This window comes from Vombatus ursinus, unplaced genomic scaffold, assembly GCF_900497805.2.
Source record: "Vombatus ursinus unplaced genomic scaffold, bare-nosed wombat genome assembly UNPS02014801.1, whole genome shotgun sequence".
Classification (NCBI taxonomy): domain Eukaryota; kingdom Metazoa; phylum Chordata; class Mammalia; order Diprotodontia; family Vombatidae; genus Vombatus; species Vombatus ursinus.
This window is the reverse complement of record NW_020954579.1, coordinates 13003357-13018724: the sequence shown is the minus strand read 5'-3', so window position 1 is coordinate 13018724 and position 15368 is coordinate 13003357. Positions and strand designations below refer to the sequence as shown.

At 42.0% G+C, this 15368-nt stretch overlaps 1 protein-coding gene across 1 annotated transcript in view; it reads left to right on the top strand.

Moving 5' to 3' along the window:
• Positions 1 to 15368, top strand: part of SCN4A (sodium voltage-gated channel alpha subunit 4) — a 64246-nt gene that overhangs the window by 29657 nt on the left and 19221 nt on the right. The window contains exons 16-18 of the mRNA XM_027872891.1: positions 6275 to 6742; positions 13148 to 13283; positions 13890 to 14044. Coding sequence (XP_027728692.1) covers positions 6275 to 6742; positions 13148 to 13283; positions 13890 to 14044 — 759 coding nt within the window. The remainder of the gene's footprint in view (positions 1 to 6274; positions 6743 to 13147; positions 13284 to 13889; positions 14045 to 15368) is intronic.

The following is a 15368-nucleotide window of genomic DNA, read 5'->3' as shown; positions in this document are numbered from 1 at the left end:
ACAGATATTGTATACCACACCTACCAGCCTCGATCTATGTACCCAGATGAAAACTTATTTAGTAAACTTCAAGGATGCTCTAAAGGGTATGTAGGTGGTGAGTGGTGGTGCTGGTTACATTTAGCCCACCAGAGTACTTGCCCCCTTCATGTGCTTTTGTTATTATTCAGTTTTGTCAGACACTTCGTGACTCCTTTTGGAGTTTTCTTGGCAAAGATACTGGAACGATTTACCACTTCCTTCTCCAGCTCATTTTATAAATGAAAAACCTGAGGCAGAGTTAAGTGACTTGCCCGGGGTCACACAACTGGTATGTGTCTGAGGCCAGATTTGAACTCAGGTCCTCCTGATTCCAGGGCCAGTGCTCTATCCACTGCACCACCTAGCTGCCTCTACTGACCTAGAATATTGAGAGGTTGACTTGCCCAAGGCCGCACAACCAGTTGTGTCAGAGGTGAGACTTGAACCCAGGTCTTCCTGGCTTCAAGGACAGCTCCTTATCCACTGCCATACAGGCTTTCACCTAAACCTTAACTGTCAGCACCAATCTCATCCACTGCCTCCCTGAAGCTCTAGCTTCAGTCAGGTAATCTGTGGTAGTGCTCTTACACACCCCCAAGAAATGGTAGAGGGGTAAGGAAAGAGGGAGGTGTGAATAAGGAATCTTCCACCAGAGGGTATTGGCTACAGATGTTAGGGTCCTTAAAAGGAGGTTGGGGGAAGTAACCTGAAATGAGAAAGGCTGCATAGAATTATGGATAGGGTATCAGACTTAAAATTAGGAAGACTGAGGCTCAGATCTTGCCCCAGACACTTACTAGCTATGTGACCCTGGACAAGATTTAACATCTGTTTGCCTCAGTTTCCACATCTATAAAATGAAGGGACTAGACCCATTTACCTCTAAGGTCCCTTTTCAGTACTAAATCAAACATATCCTCTAACACTAAATCTAACATTCTTTCCACTATACCACTCTGACTCCTAAAACAAAAACAGAACACAAAACAACTAAAAGGAATAGGGGAAATAGATGTTACCAGACACCTGGGATGAGTTCATTGCCACAGCTGAACATGAAATAATAACTCTTTGTTGCCACAGCTGGATATGGAATGTTAGCTCTGAGCATCCTGGCAGCCAAGACAAAAAGGGAAAATTTGGGGTTTATTTATTTATTTCTCATTGTCTGGTCATAGGATCGCAGAATGTTACAGCTAGAAGGGAGAGACCATCTAGACCAACCTCCTAATTTCAGAGAAGGGAAATCTGACCACTGGGCAGGGAAGGTGACTTGTCTAAGGTCACAAAGCTTGTGACTGCTGGGCCATCTCCAATTGTCCTGATCCATATCTGGCCACTGGACCCAGATGGCTCTGGAGAAGAAAATGAGGCTGGTGACTTTGCACAGCCCTCTCTCACTGTAATCCAATTCATTTGCAAGTCACAGCATCATCTTCCTGATGTCATGGTCCTCTTTGAGAACAAAGGGCAAATCACACACACAGCTTTGTGACTAGCTGGTGGCAAATCCAAGATTAGAACCCAAGTCCCCTGACTCAATGGAACCATAAGTAGATCTGACGGAATGAGTTAGCATTTTCCTATCCTTAAATTCATTTTAAAATTTAATTTATCATTTCAATTAACAAGCATTTATTTGCTATGCCTCCCGCCCGCCCACCTCCATTTAAAAGAAAAAAAGGAAAAGGAAACTCTTGTAATAAATATGCATAATCAATTATGACAAATTCCCACACTGACCATTTCTAAAAATCTGTGTCTCATTCTACACCCTGAGTGCATCATCCTTCTGTCAGGAGTCGGGCAGCCTTCTTCATTGTTGCTTGGAATCATATATTGGTCAGAGTTCTTGAGTCTATCATAATTCTTTGTCTTTACAATGTTGCTTGTTACTGTATAAATTGTTCTCCTGCTCTTTTCATTCTGTATCAGTTCATACTTCCCAAGTTCCTCTGAAATTGTTCCTTTCATTATTTCTTTTTTTTCCAGATTTTATTAATTTATTTGTTTTTAGTTTTCACCTTTCATTATTTCTTATGGCACATTAGTATTTCATTACATTCATACACCATAATTTGTTCAGCCATTCCTGAGTTTAGACATTTCTTCAGTTTCTAGTTTTCTCCTACTACTGAAAGTACCGTTATATTTTTTTTTATATGTGAGTCCCTTTCTTCTTTCTTTGATCTCTTTGTGGTACCATTCTAGGAGTGGCATTTTGTTGTTGTTTTAGTGGTTTGCCATTTCCTTAACCAACTCATTTTACAGATGAGGGAACTGAGGCAAACAGGGTTAAATGACTTGCTCAGGGTCACACAGCTAGTAAATGTCTCAGATCAAATTTGATCTCACGTCTTCCTGATTTCAGGTCCAGCAATCTATCCACGGTGCCACCTCGCTACTCCAGGAGTGCCATAGCTAGATTAAAGGGTATACATTGTTAATTGACTTTGGAGACATAGTTCCAAATTGTTCTACAAAATAGCAAGACCAATTCACGGCTCCTCCAACAATGCATTAATATGGCTGTTTTCCTGCAGCCCCTGCAGCACTTGTCATTTTCCTTTTTTTGTCATGTTTGCCCATCTGAGGGCTATGAAGTAGAACCTTAGAGTTGCTTTAATTTGCATTTCTCTAATTACTAGTGATTTAGAGGATTTTTTCATGTGACTATTGATAGCTTGAAAGTCTTCCTTTGAGAGAACTGCCTCTTCATATCCTTTAACCACTTGCCATTTGGGGGTTTCTGACCCTGAATTCAAGAAGGAATTTATCCCATGGAAACTTCCATAAGGACAGTTATCAGCATAATGGACAATGTCTTCAACTGTGATTTTGCATGAGACATTTTGAAATGTTCATTTCTGAGATCCATCCTTTCTTTTTCTTTATTTAGTATTTTATTTTCCCCAAATTACATGTAAAAATAATTTTTAACATTCATTTTTGAAGTTTTGAGTTCCAAATTCTCTCCCTTCCTCCCCACCCCCCTTATTGAGAAGGCATGCAATTTGATCTAGGTTATACATGTGTAGTCATGCAAAACAAATTTCCATATTAGTCATGTTGTAAAAGAAAACATAGGCCAAAAAAAAACACCCAAGAAAAATAAAGTTAAAAAAGTGTCACTATTCAGACTCCATTAGTTCTTCCTCTAGGGAGGGATAGGATTTTTCATCATAAGTCCTTCAGAGTTGTCTTGGATCATTGTATTGCTGAGAATAGCTGTCATTCACAGTTGATCATCTTACAATATTTCTGTTACTGTGCACAATCTTCTCCTGGTTCTCATTTCACTTTGCATCAGTTCATGTAAGTCTTTCCAGGTTTTTCTGAGATCATCCTGCTCATCATTTCTTATACCACAATAGTATTCCATCACAATCATATACCCCAACTTGTTAAGCCAACCCCCATTAATAGACATCTCCTGAGATCCATCCTTTTTAAAAACTGATGCTATAAGATTAAACCCATGAAGCCACATCAGTAGAGGAGTCAGTGAATGAGACAAAGAATAGATAAGGTTAGGGAGGTAGGAGGAACATCAAGAAAGCATGGTTTCCTAGAACATGAATTGACAGGGGGGCAAAAAGGAGATTTCAGAAGGAATAGGAAATGGTCAGTAGTACCAAACACACCAGGGGTGAAAAAGAGAGTAAGAATCAGATTTAGCCAAGCGGAGGAGGTTGGCAGTCTTCTAGAGTACAGTCGGAGTAGAATGTTGGCAAACAGAGCCGGAACTTCAGGATTTATTCTCTTTTATTAGGAGTGAGGAAATGGAGACCACCCATCCTAGAAATGGAGCCAGGGAAGACAGGAGACAAATACAACAGGTGCTGTTGGAGATGTTAGGGTCACAGAATGATTCTATTTCTTTTAGAAAGCAGCACAATCTCGTGGAAAGAGTGTTGGGCTTGTAGTCAGGACTCCTGGGTTCGAATCTCAGCTGTGACATTTGCAATCTATGCAACCTTAGACAAATTGCTTTCAACTCGCTGAGCCTAAGTTGCCTCATTTTGTTATGAAGGGTATAATGACACTTCTATAAGAAGCAGGATGGAATAGTGGATGGAGAGCTGGCTTCAAATCCCACCTGGGATACAAACTGGCTAGAGGACCCTGGGCAAGTCATATAACCCCCCTGTGTTCTAGGAGACTCTCTAAATTGTAAAGAAGGCGCTCTGTGGAGTTTTCTTATTCAGGAATTCCCTTTGCTAATGAAATCTAACCCAATCTCTAATAGTACTTGTTACTAGTAAAGAGGCAGCTAGGTAGCTTAGGAGATAGAACATTGGGCATGAAAGATCAGAGTTCAAATCCCACCCCAGATACTAACTAGCTATGTGACCCTGAGAAAGTCTCTAAATCTGTCTCTGCTGCCTCATTTTCTTCATCTGTAAAATAATGAGGTCATTTAATGAGGTCCCAGGGTCATTTTAAGGATAAAATAAGGAAAAATTTGTAAAGCACTTTGCAGACCTTTAAGCACTATGTAAAAGCTTACTATTATTTTTATTACTCCTTTCCTCACAGGATAGTTATGAGGAAAACGCTTTGCAAAATTATAGGTGGATGACTAGCGCAACTTACTGGGGCAGCTAGGTGGCGCAGTGGATAGTGTCAGGCTTGGAGTCAAGAAGACTCATTTTTGGGGGGGGCAGGGCTAGGCAATGGGGTTAAGTGACTTGCCCAGGGTCACACAGCTAGTGCGTGTTACATATCTGAGGCCAGATTTGAACTCAGGTCCTCCTGAATCCAGGGCTGGTGCTCTACCCGCTGTACCACCTATCTGCCCCTTCTTTTTTTTTATAATTTATTTATTTACTTTTAGTTTTCAACATTCACTTCCATAAGATTTTGAGTTTTAAATTTTCTTCCCCTCCTTTCCCTCCTTCCTCCCCCTCCTTCCTCCCCAAGATGGAGTGCAATCTGATATAGGCTTTACTTATACATTCATATTAAGCATATTTTCATATTAGTCATGATGTAAAGAAGAATTAAAACTAATGGGAGGAACCACAAAAAAGAAGAAACAAAATAAAATAACAAAAGAAAAGGAGAGCAAATAGTATGCTCCCATTAGCATTCAGACTCCATAGTTCTTTCTCTGGATGTGGATAGCATTTTCCATTGTGAGTCTTTTGGAGTCAGGAAGACTCACCTTCTTAGTTCAAATCTGGCCTCAGACACTTACTAGCTGTGTGATCCTGGCCAAGTCACTTAACCCTGTCTGCCTCAGTTTCCTCATCTATAAAATTACCTGGAGAAGGAAATAGCAAATCACTCTTATATCTTTGCCAAAAAAATCCCAAATGGGGTCACGAAGAGTCAGATACGATTGAAAGGACTGAACAAAGCGCTACTTACTACTTGTAGTAGTATTATAAGGGAAATGTATGTCTATATATCAAGGATTTCTGATGGTGTCCACTTCCAATGCTAGTGGAAACTCTCAAACCTTTTGTAACTTGTAGTCTTAGATAGTTGCCATGTTAACACAGCTTGTAAATACTCAGTTTTCCTGACTCCAGATCTAGTTTTCTATTCATTGTGTGACTCTGCCTCTCTCAGGTATATCTAGGCATGTTTAAAGGAGGAAATTTTTAAAAATGTAAGTTATCATATAAATTCCATTTCAATTCAATATATGTAACATTATAAATAAGATAATGATGCATTTTCAGTAGGCTAACCATTGTGAAAACTTATTTTTATTTTTTCTTTGTAAATATATTTTGGCTCTTTATTATAAGATGTTTAAATATTTGATTGGTTGAATCCTAAAATAAAAAAATAAAGGGGGGAGAAGGATTAACTGGAGGTGGGCCTGCTAAAGATGCTGAGGGGATAGATGGATCTAGAATCCTCAAAACAAGGGAAAGAAGGAGTGCTACTCCCCATCACCATGTCTCCATGATGTGTTCCACCTGCACCCACATAACACCTTGCCTGTCAAGTTCCTCTTTACAAGTCCAAACTGGAAAAAGGCCTGGTTGGTCTCTTCCTAGACAGGTCCTGGGTGACCTGCTGTCCTGCATCTCCTCCTCCCATGTGGGTGAGAAAAAGAAGTGACTGCTCATCAATCCCTATTCCCTGGTTTGGGAGGTGGGCATTGGTTCTGCCAGTCTTTCCCTGCCTCAGACACAGATGTGGAGGGGGCACAGAGTTGCCGAGGGATGGTAGGGTCCCTGCTAGAGGGCACGCACTGGCCCTGAATGAGCTCAGTCACAGTTTCCCTTCCCTCCAGGTCCTGAATCTGTTCCTTGCCCTGCTCCTGAGCTCCTTCAGTGCTGACAGCCTGGCAGCCTCAGACGACGATGGCGAGATGAACAACCTTCAAATCGCCATCGGTCGCATCTCCTGGGGCATTGATTATGCTAAGGCCTTCTCCCTGGCCCTCTTACACGGTCAGATCCTGGCTCCTGGGGACATGAAGCAGGGACCTGAGAAGGCTGAGGAGGGGGAAGGTGGAGACGAAGAGAAGAAGCAGCAGCAGCAGCAGCAAGAGGAAGAGGAAGAGTTAAAGAAGGACAACCACATCCTGAACCACATTGATGTGGTGGAATGCCCACCAACTAGTATTGAACTTGACCACATGAACTTCATCAACAACCCATACTTGACAGTGCAGGTGCCCATCGCTTCTGAGGAGTCTGACCTCGAGATGCCCACAGAGGAGGAAACAGACACATTTTCTGAGGCTGAAGAGATTAAGGTGAGCACTGCACCCCACCCTGTCCTCTGTCCCCATAGCAATCACAAAATCATGGAATTGGAGAGTTGAAAGAGACTTCAGTAACCATCTAGTTCAAATTAAACACAAAGGAATTCCCTTTATAATATACATCTCAAAGACCCATGCAGATTTTTCTTGAAGCACTCCAAGGAGGGGAAACCCACCACTTCTCAAAGCAAGAAGTTTTTTCTGACAGTAAGCCTAAATTCCCACCTATTGATCCTGGATCTATCCTCTAGGGCAGGGGTGGGGAACCTGTGGCCTCGAGGCCACATGTGGCCCTCTAGGTCCTCAAGTCTTTCCGTTTGGATTCAAAGGGCCGAACTCAAGGACCTAGAGGGCCACATGTGGCCTTGAGGCCATAGGTTCCCCACTCCTGCTCTAGGGTCAAAGAGAACAAGCCAAATCTCTCTAACACATGATTGCCCTTCAAATACTTGAAGACAGCTCTCTTGTACCCCCTAACATGCTTATGTCCTTAACCAGAAATTCTTATGACTCCTCATCATGTTAGTTGCCCTCCCCTGGATACTCTCCATATTAATCAATGTAATTCTTAAATTATGGTACCCAGAAATGAATGCAATACTAAAGATGAGGTCTGATGGGAACAGGGTATTGTGAGATTATCTCCTCCTTCCCCCAACCCCCCAGAAGCTATTCCTTTCAGAGTAGCCTGAGTTCACAATTTTTTGTTTGTTTATTTTGTTTTTTGTTTTTAATATTTTTGGAATAGTAATGTTTTTTAAAACTATCATATTTATTAACACTTTCTTCTGCTTACTAATGCACTGGGCTTACGAACTGAAAACACTCAATATAGTATAGGTATATAGGTTGTTACAATAACAACCTATATACCTATATACTTTCTTTTTTCTTTTCACATTAGTTTTTCTCTTGTCACGACACACTGCTGACTCATATTGAACTTGCAGTCAGTTAAGACACCCAGATCTTTTTCAAGCAAGCTGTTGTGTGTAATCATGCCTCCCCTATCTTGCATTTGTGAAATTGAATTTTTTTATACCTAAGTGTAAGAGTTTTTTCATTTATCCCTACCCATTTTTGTTCCATTTGCATTTCCAGTGCAAAGGTCATTCCCCTTGGCAGAGAAAACAGAAGCAAAATAACTAAACAACTCGGCCTTCTTTCCGTTGTCAGTTGTTACTATCCCATTTCATGTACTCCAAGGTTCTTTGGTCCTTCTTTTTCTCCCTATTAGCTTTAATAAAAAAAATTATTGTTGTCCTTAGCTTTCCTAATCAGTCTTAGCTCATTCTAAACTTTCACACTCCTGACACTATTTTTATATGACTTTGCTACATTCTTATATTAATCCCTCATTACCTGACCTTGCTTCCATTTTCTGTGAATTTTTTAAAAATCTAAATTGGATGATGAGTTCCTTTTGTGTCTCATAATTTGTTGTTGTTCAGTCGTCTTCAATTCCTCATGACCCCTTCTGAGGTTCTCTTGGCAAAGATACTAGAGTGGTTTGCCATTTCATTCTCTAGCTCATTTTACAGATGGGGAAACTGAGGCAAACAAGGTTAAGTGACTTGCTCAGGGTCACACAACTAGTAAGTGTATGAGACTGTATTTGAATCACAAAGATGAATCTTCTTGACTCCAGGCCCAGTGCTCTATCCACTGTACCACTTAGCTGCCCCATTCTCATAATTATCTTTGGACAAATCCCATTTTTCCTCCTCACTGGAATTGTTTCCCTTTATGTTTTCAGGATTTCATCCTTGAGTATATCCAATCTCTCCTGAGCTGACTTCCCCAAAAGAATGTTGACCCATGTGATCCTACCTAGCCTTCCTCTGAATGCTTTGAAATCTGATTTCCCCAAATCTAAGGCTTATTTAGGATTCTGTCTAGGTTTTGTCTCCTCTATCATAGGCTCAAGGAAGGAGTACTCACTTCCCTCTAGAATTCCCACCATTTCTACCTTCACTATTAGTGAGAAACAAATCCAAAATAGAATTTCCCCTTGTCAGTTCCTCAACCTTTTGAAAGATGAAAGTCAGGAAGTTATTAGAGCGAGAGCAAGAGTGAGAGAGAGAGAGAGAGAGAGAATGAAACAAATGCAGGATAGTTGAAGTTCTCCTTCAAGTGCCCCATTTGTTTTAGGCTTCTCATCTGTTTCCCAAACTCCTCATCTATATTCTCGTTCTGTACAAGTGGTCTGTAGTATAATCCAATGACAAAAATAATTTCTATTTCTCCACCATTAACTTTCACCCAAACATTATCCATCATGTTTTCCCCTTTACAATGCTCTTTCCATCCTACTTTTAACTCTTTTGTATGTGGTAAACCCATCCAGAGCCGTACCAGTCATAGGTTATGTCCCACCATAACTGAGTGATACCTAAGAGATCAAACTTACCTTTCTTGTTTTAGGACCCCTCACTCATCTTGCTTGTGGTCTAACCTTTAGAAAATTCTGTTTAGACATTTGAGACCAAAGGTTTTACTCCTGGCTCCTTTCTCGGATTTCATCTTGTGAACTTCTGGGTGTCTTAACTACTGTTCTTATCTGAGATAGCTAGATAGCATAGTGGATAGAACACTAGGCCTGGAGTCAGAGGGACCTAAGTTCAAATCCAGCTTCAGACATTTGCTAACTGTGAGACTGTGGGCAAGTCACTGAACTTCAGTTTTCCCAGCTATAAAATGGGGATAATAGTAGCACCTACCTCATAAGGTTGTTGCGAAGATCAAGCAAGACAATATTTGTTAAAAAAAAAAAAAGTGCTTAGCACAGTGCCTGGCACAGAGTAGGCACTATATAAATGTTTATTCCATCCCCCTCTCCCCTTCTTCCCACATTGTAGCTATTCTCTATGGTATTGAGCTTGGAGATATAAATAGACAGTCTTCTCTGTCCCTTTTAGTTTACAGCCTTTTTGATTAGATAATCAAAATATTAATAGCTACTCAGAAAGGCAGCATAGCATAGCAGATAAAGAGCTGGTTTTGGAATCGGGAAGACCTGCGTTCAAATTCTGCCTCTGAAGCACCATGCACAAATCACTCAACTTGTTTAGTGCCCCCAAACAAATCTCTAAATCTTTAAGGGTTGATTTTTCTTTTTTTTTCTTTTTGGTTTATTTATTTTTGAGACTGGTTTTCTCTATCAGGCTGGGAGTAAAGTTACCACTCACAGCGCAGTCCCACTCCTGATTGTCGTGGGTGCTTTGACCTTCTCTGTTGTTGACCTGCGCCAATCTGACCCTTCTTAGGAGACTCCCTCTGTCCCCACCTCTGTCCCGACCTATGCTCTCAAGGAGTTACCATACTGGTGTCATGCTTGGTACCCAGAAGATCAGAACCCCATTGTTCAATCAGTCCTCCCCAGTAACAAGGATTATAGGTGTGCTTCATGCTGAGTTCTTAAATCTATATTGGTAAAGGGAATTTCCAAATCAAGAGTTTCCCACATGGATGAAACTCCATAGATCTATGGGGGCAAACAAATTAAAATCAAGGCAAATTTATATGGCTCTTTAAGGTTTGGGAGGTGGCTAGGTGGCGTAGTGGATAGAGCACCTGCCCTGAAGTCAGGAGGACCCGAGTTAAAATCCACCCTCAGATATTTACTAGCTGTGTGACCTTGGGCAAGTCACTTAATCTCAATTACCTCCCCCGCCCCAAAAAAGGAGCTTTTTAAGATTTACTTAAATTTTCCTAACAATCTTGAAATATCTAGTCCTCTCTTTTTCCAGTGTCTGAGCCCAAATTCACATCATGACACTCCACCCCCACTGACTCAAGATGCTTCCTCTACTCCAACTTTTCTTCCTTTGAGTTTGTCCCTCCTCACCCCATCCCCCAGTCATTATTATGACTTTCTGGATCTGTCAAAACCTTTATCTTTGTAAAGGGGACTGGAATCCCTGAGAGCACTGAGTCCTTTTCCTCACTGACTTTCTGTGTATCCATCTCTGACTCCTTCCATGCATTTCCCCATATATTCACCCCCTCACCCCCACCCCATCCCCCCAACCTTTCACATACAGATAAGAACTGAGTGTCACCAACTCAGTGTGTCTTATCTCTCAGGTATAGGTTTTGCTATCTTGAAACAGCTCACCAGGAGATGGTGCTGTTGAACCAGATCACAGTATCTAGATAGGGAATATTACTGTGGAGTATGGCAAACCACTGCAATATCTTTGCCAAGAAAACCCCAAATGGAGCCATGAAGAGTCGGACACAACTGACCAACAATAACAGCAAGTCACTCTCAGGACCACTAGGCCAAGAATTCATTTTTTTTTAAGGGGGGTGGATATCTTTATCAGTCTGGAGGATCTTTTCTCAGAATACATATATTTTTTAAATAATTGGAGGAAATGCCAAATTTCAGTTAGGGATTAGTGAAAAGATTCAATTTTTCCCCACCTACATTCATTGGTAACTAGAAATGGACCTCTATGCTAGAAGAAGGGGCCTCCCTAAGTCTCTAAGATTTGGGGTAGGAGTTCAAGGAACTAGGGAGAGGCCTCAGAAATGGAAGCAGAAAGAGGAATATGTCTCTGGGGAAAGCTTATTCCAGAGCACCTACTATATGTTATGCACTGTGCTAAGCTCTGGGTCTACAAAGAAAGGCAAAAATAAAGGATATATGCTGGAAATTTGGGGGATGGACCCATATGACCTTTGCCCTGAAAGTTTTGGAAAATGTGATACCAATCCACCGAAGGCCAAATTTCTGCTGGGCTAGATGGTGAGGATGATCATTTATAAGGCTGGCATGTATTTGGCATGTTAAAATTTGCAAATTGTTTTGTATATATTATTTCATTTGATCTCCACCGAGGCTCTGTGAGAAAAGTCCTTACAGGCATTATTACCCCCATTTTACAGGTGAGGAAATTGAGATTTAGAGAAGTGACTTCCCCATGGTCAAGTAAGTGTCAAAGTTAAGATTCAAAGCACTCTTTGCATGACAATCGGTCAATAAACATTTATTGAGTGCCTACTATGTGCCAGGCACTGTACTAAGGACCCCCGTACCTCGGTTCAGAGCTCAAAACCCTTTCCCTCCATGCTCTGCATTTTTTCAGGGATAACCTTCTCTGGAAACTCAAAGAGAAGGGGCCCTGGGAGCTCTGAGGATGAGGAGCTCGGGGTAGGGAGGATTTGGGAGTCTGACTCTGAAAAACATCAGAGTCTGTCCTAGTCCGGGAAAGAAATATAAACTGCTTCAGAGCCTCCCCACCCCCATCCCCCACCTCTTGCTTCAGGGATCAAATTCCTATTGGGTTTGAACTGGAGGCTCAGAGATATTTTCCATCCTGCCTAGACATATTTTGCCAAACAGATCCTGAGGGTTGAATCTTGTATCTGTGGAGCTCGGACTCCTCCTCCTGGTCTCCCATCTTCCCATCACCTGGGACCCCCTTGACATGCCCCTATCTGCTCACTAAATTATCCCCTCAATGGCTACTCCCTGGTCTTCCTACTCACTGGCCCATTCCCAAAATTCCCTTAACTTCTCAATGAATTACTCCCTTAATTCCTCAGTAATTCCCTCTCCTCATCCCTCTACTTCCCCAACCATTAGAACAGCACCTCCTCCCACCTCCCACACACATTTCATTGATCTGCCTCCTTAACTTCCTCCCACTTCCAGTTCCTTCCCCATACCCATTACAGTCTGAGAGCAAGAAAGGGACTTTGGAGGTCCAATAGTGGTTAGAGCGCTGGGCCTGGAGTCAGGAAGCACTGAGTTCAAAACTAGCCTCACTTACTAGCTACGGGACCCTGGACAAATCGCTTAACCTCTGTCTGACTCAGTTTCCTCAACTGTAAAATGAGGACTATAATAGCACCTACATCCCAAGGTTGTTGTGAGAATAAAATGAGCTATTTACAAAGTGCTCAGCACGGTGCCTGCCCCATAGTGGGTGCTTGGTAAATGCTTGTTTCCTTTGCATCCTGTGTAACTCTGAGCAAACTACTTAACCTCTCTCTCTCAGCCAAAGTTTCGTCATCTGTAAAATGGGGATAATAATAGCACATACCTCACTAGGTTGTTGTGAGGATCAAATGTGAAAGTGCTATATTAATACAAGAAAGTTCTTATCCAGTCCAACCCCTTCATTTCACAGATGAGGAGATTGAGGCCCAGAGAGATTCGGTGACTTGCCCAGGGTTACACAGGAAGTGTTCAGAGGTAGAATTTGAACCCAGGTCTTCCCAACTCCAAGTTTAGTACTCCATCCACTACTTCAGGAAGCTTTCATCCGTCCCCTCCCTCCCGTTCCACTCTCCCCTACTCCAGCCTACCCTCATCCCTGCCTGGGTCCCGGTCCCTCATGAGGTCCCAGGAGCTAGGGGTCACTGGGCCCCTCTGATCCCCTGCAGAAGCCACCACCCCACAAGAGTGATGGGAACTCGTCGGTATGCAGCACCGCCGACTACAAACCACCTGAGGGAGAAGAGCAGCCCCAGGAAGAGGAGAACCCTGAAGGAGAGCTCCCTGAGGAGTGTTTCACTGAGGGTGAGAGACCTGGGGCCCCTAGGGGCAAGACCATGCCCACCTCTTCTTTCACAGAAGGCAGCGCCCTTGCCATGGCCAACATCGGAGGTCTTGTGTTGAGAGCCATGAGGAAGGAGAGGACCCACTGCAACCCCTGGGGCCCCTACCCATGCCACTCCCCAGTGAGGGACCTCTTGCTTTCTCTCCTAGTCACCCTGTCTAAATCCTGACTCACCATGGGCCTCCCTCCAAGCCCTTTCTTAGAACTAATTTAAATCCAGCCTGCCAAAACTGAATTCTACTCCTGCCCAGTTCAGTGGGTGTTAAAGGACATGTCAGTGGAAAGAAGCCAGCGTTCCCCATGGAGACAGGAGGTACTGAGATGCGTCTCCCTCCTTCCCTGAGTCTTGGCTCATCAAAGGTGATCAGTGGGAGTGGGGCAAAGGGATGAGGAAGTTCAGTGGGGAGATCAGGGGACAGAAAAATACAGAGGCCATGTTCCTTTTAGGTGAGATGGGAAGAGCCTCCCTTTGGCTTGCACGGGTACCTTGCTAAGGAGTTGTGAGAGGCCCCCATGGGCCATAGTGTAGTGATCCTCTCCTCCTAGTAACCCTTCTGTCTTCACAGCTTGTGTAAAGAGATTCCCTTTCCTCTATGTTGACATCACCTCGGATCGGGGGAAAATATGGTGGAACCTTCGAAAAGCTTGCTTCAGGATGGTGGAGCACAATTGGTTTGAGACATTTATTGTGTTCATGATCCTACTCAGCAGTGGGGCCTTGGTGAGTGCCATCTACTGACCCAGTCCTTCTCCCGCCATCCTCCTGGGGTTCCTTCCTAGGGCCCAGCCAAAGGGGAAAACACTATGTTTTCACTGTTCAGACCAAGGTGCAAAGGTCCCTCTTGGCTACTCACAGCCACAGAAAGAAGAAGTATCCTAAATGGTCCAGATGTAGTTTCTCTTTGATTTTTTATTATTATTAATATATAAATTATATAATTATATGATTTAATAATATAATAATAGCTAGAATTTATATATCACTTTAAAGTGTGCAAAGCACTTTATATATACTGTCAAATTTGATCCTCACAACAACCTTGGAAGATAGGTACTATTATTTTTCTCCATTTTCCAAATGAGAAAACCAAGTACCAGAGACATCGTGACTTGTCCAGGGTCATACAGCTAGTAAATCTCCAAGGTGGGATTTGAACTCAGTTCTCTCTGGCCCTCTATCCACCATGCCACCTAACTATATCATCTTTGGCTCTGGGAATATAGAAGAGGTTTTAAACATTTTTTGTTTGTTATGGACCCCTTTGATTTGGCAGTCTAGTTGAGCGTATGGATTCCTTCTCAGAGTGTTTTTAAATATAGTAAGTAATTCAACATCACTACTGTGAAAATATGTTTAATAAGAATGTACGTGTATAGCCTATATCAGATTGTGCACCATCTTGGGGAGGGAGGGAGGAGAGGAAAAATTTAAAACTCAAAAGCTTGTGGGAAGTGATTGTTGATAATTCAAAATAAATTAACAAAAATAAATAAATAAATATAGTAAGTAAAATACCTAGGATTCCAAAGGAAATCAACTATATTGAAATATAGCTACAAAAATACATAAAAATATAAAAATACATATAAAAATATTTTTGCCATCCAAATTCATAGATCCCTTGAAATCTATCCACTGGCCCTTTTGAGGTCCCATGAACCCCAGTGTAAGAACTCTTGCTTTATCGGTTTTATTTTTTTTCATATTAAACATATTTTCACATTAGTGATGTTGTAAGTAAAAATTAAAACCAATAGGAGGAACCATCAGAAAGAGGAAACAAAACTCAAGAGAAGAGGAAAAAAAATAGCAATTCGACTTCCATAGTTCTTTCTTTGGATGTGGATAGCATTTTCCATTACAAGGCCTCTGGAGATGTCTTAGATTCTTGTATTGCCAGGAACGGTTAAGTTTATCAATATTAGTTATCATACAACGTGGCTGTTATTGTGTACAACGTTCTCTTGGTTCTGCTCACTTCACTCAGCATCAGACCATACAAGTCTTTCTAGGTTTTTCTGAAGTCAACCTGTTCATCACTTCT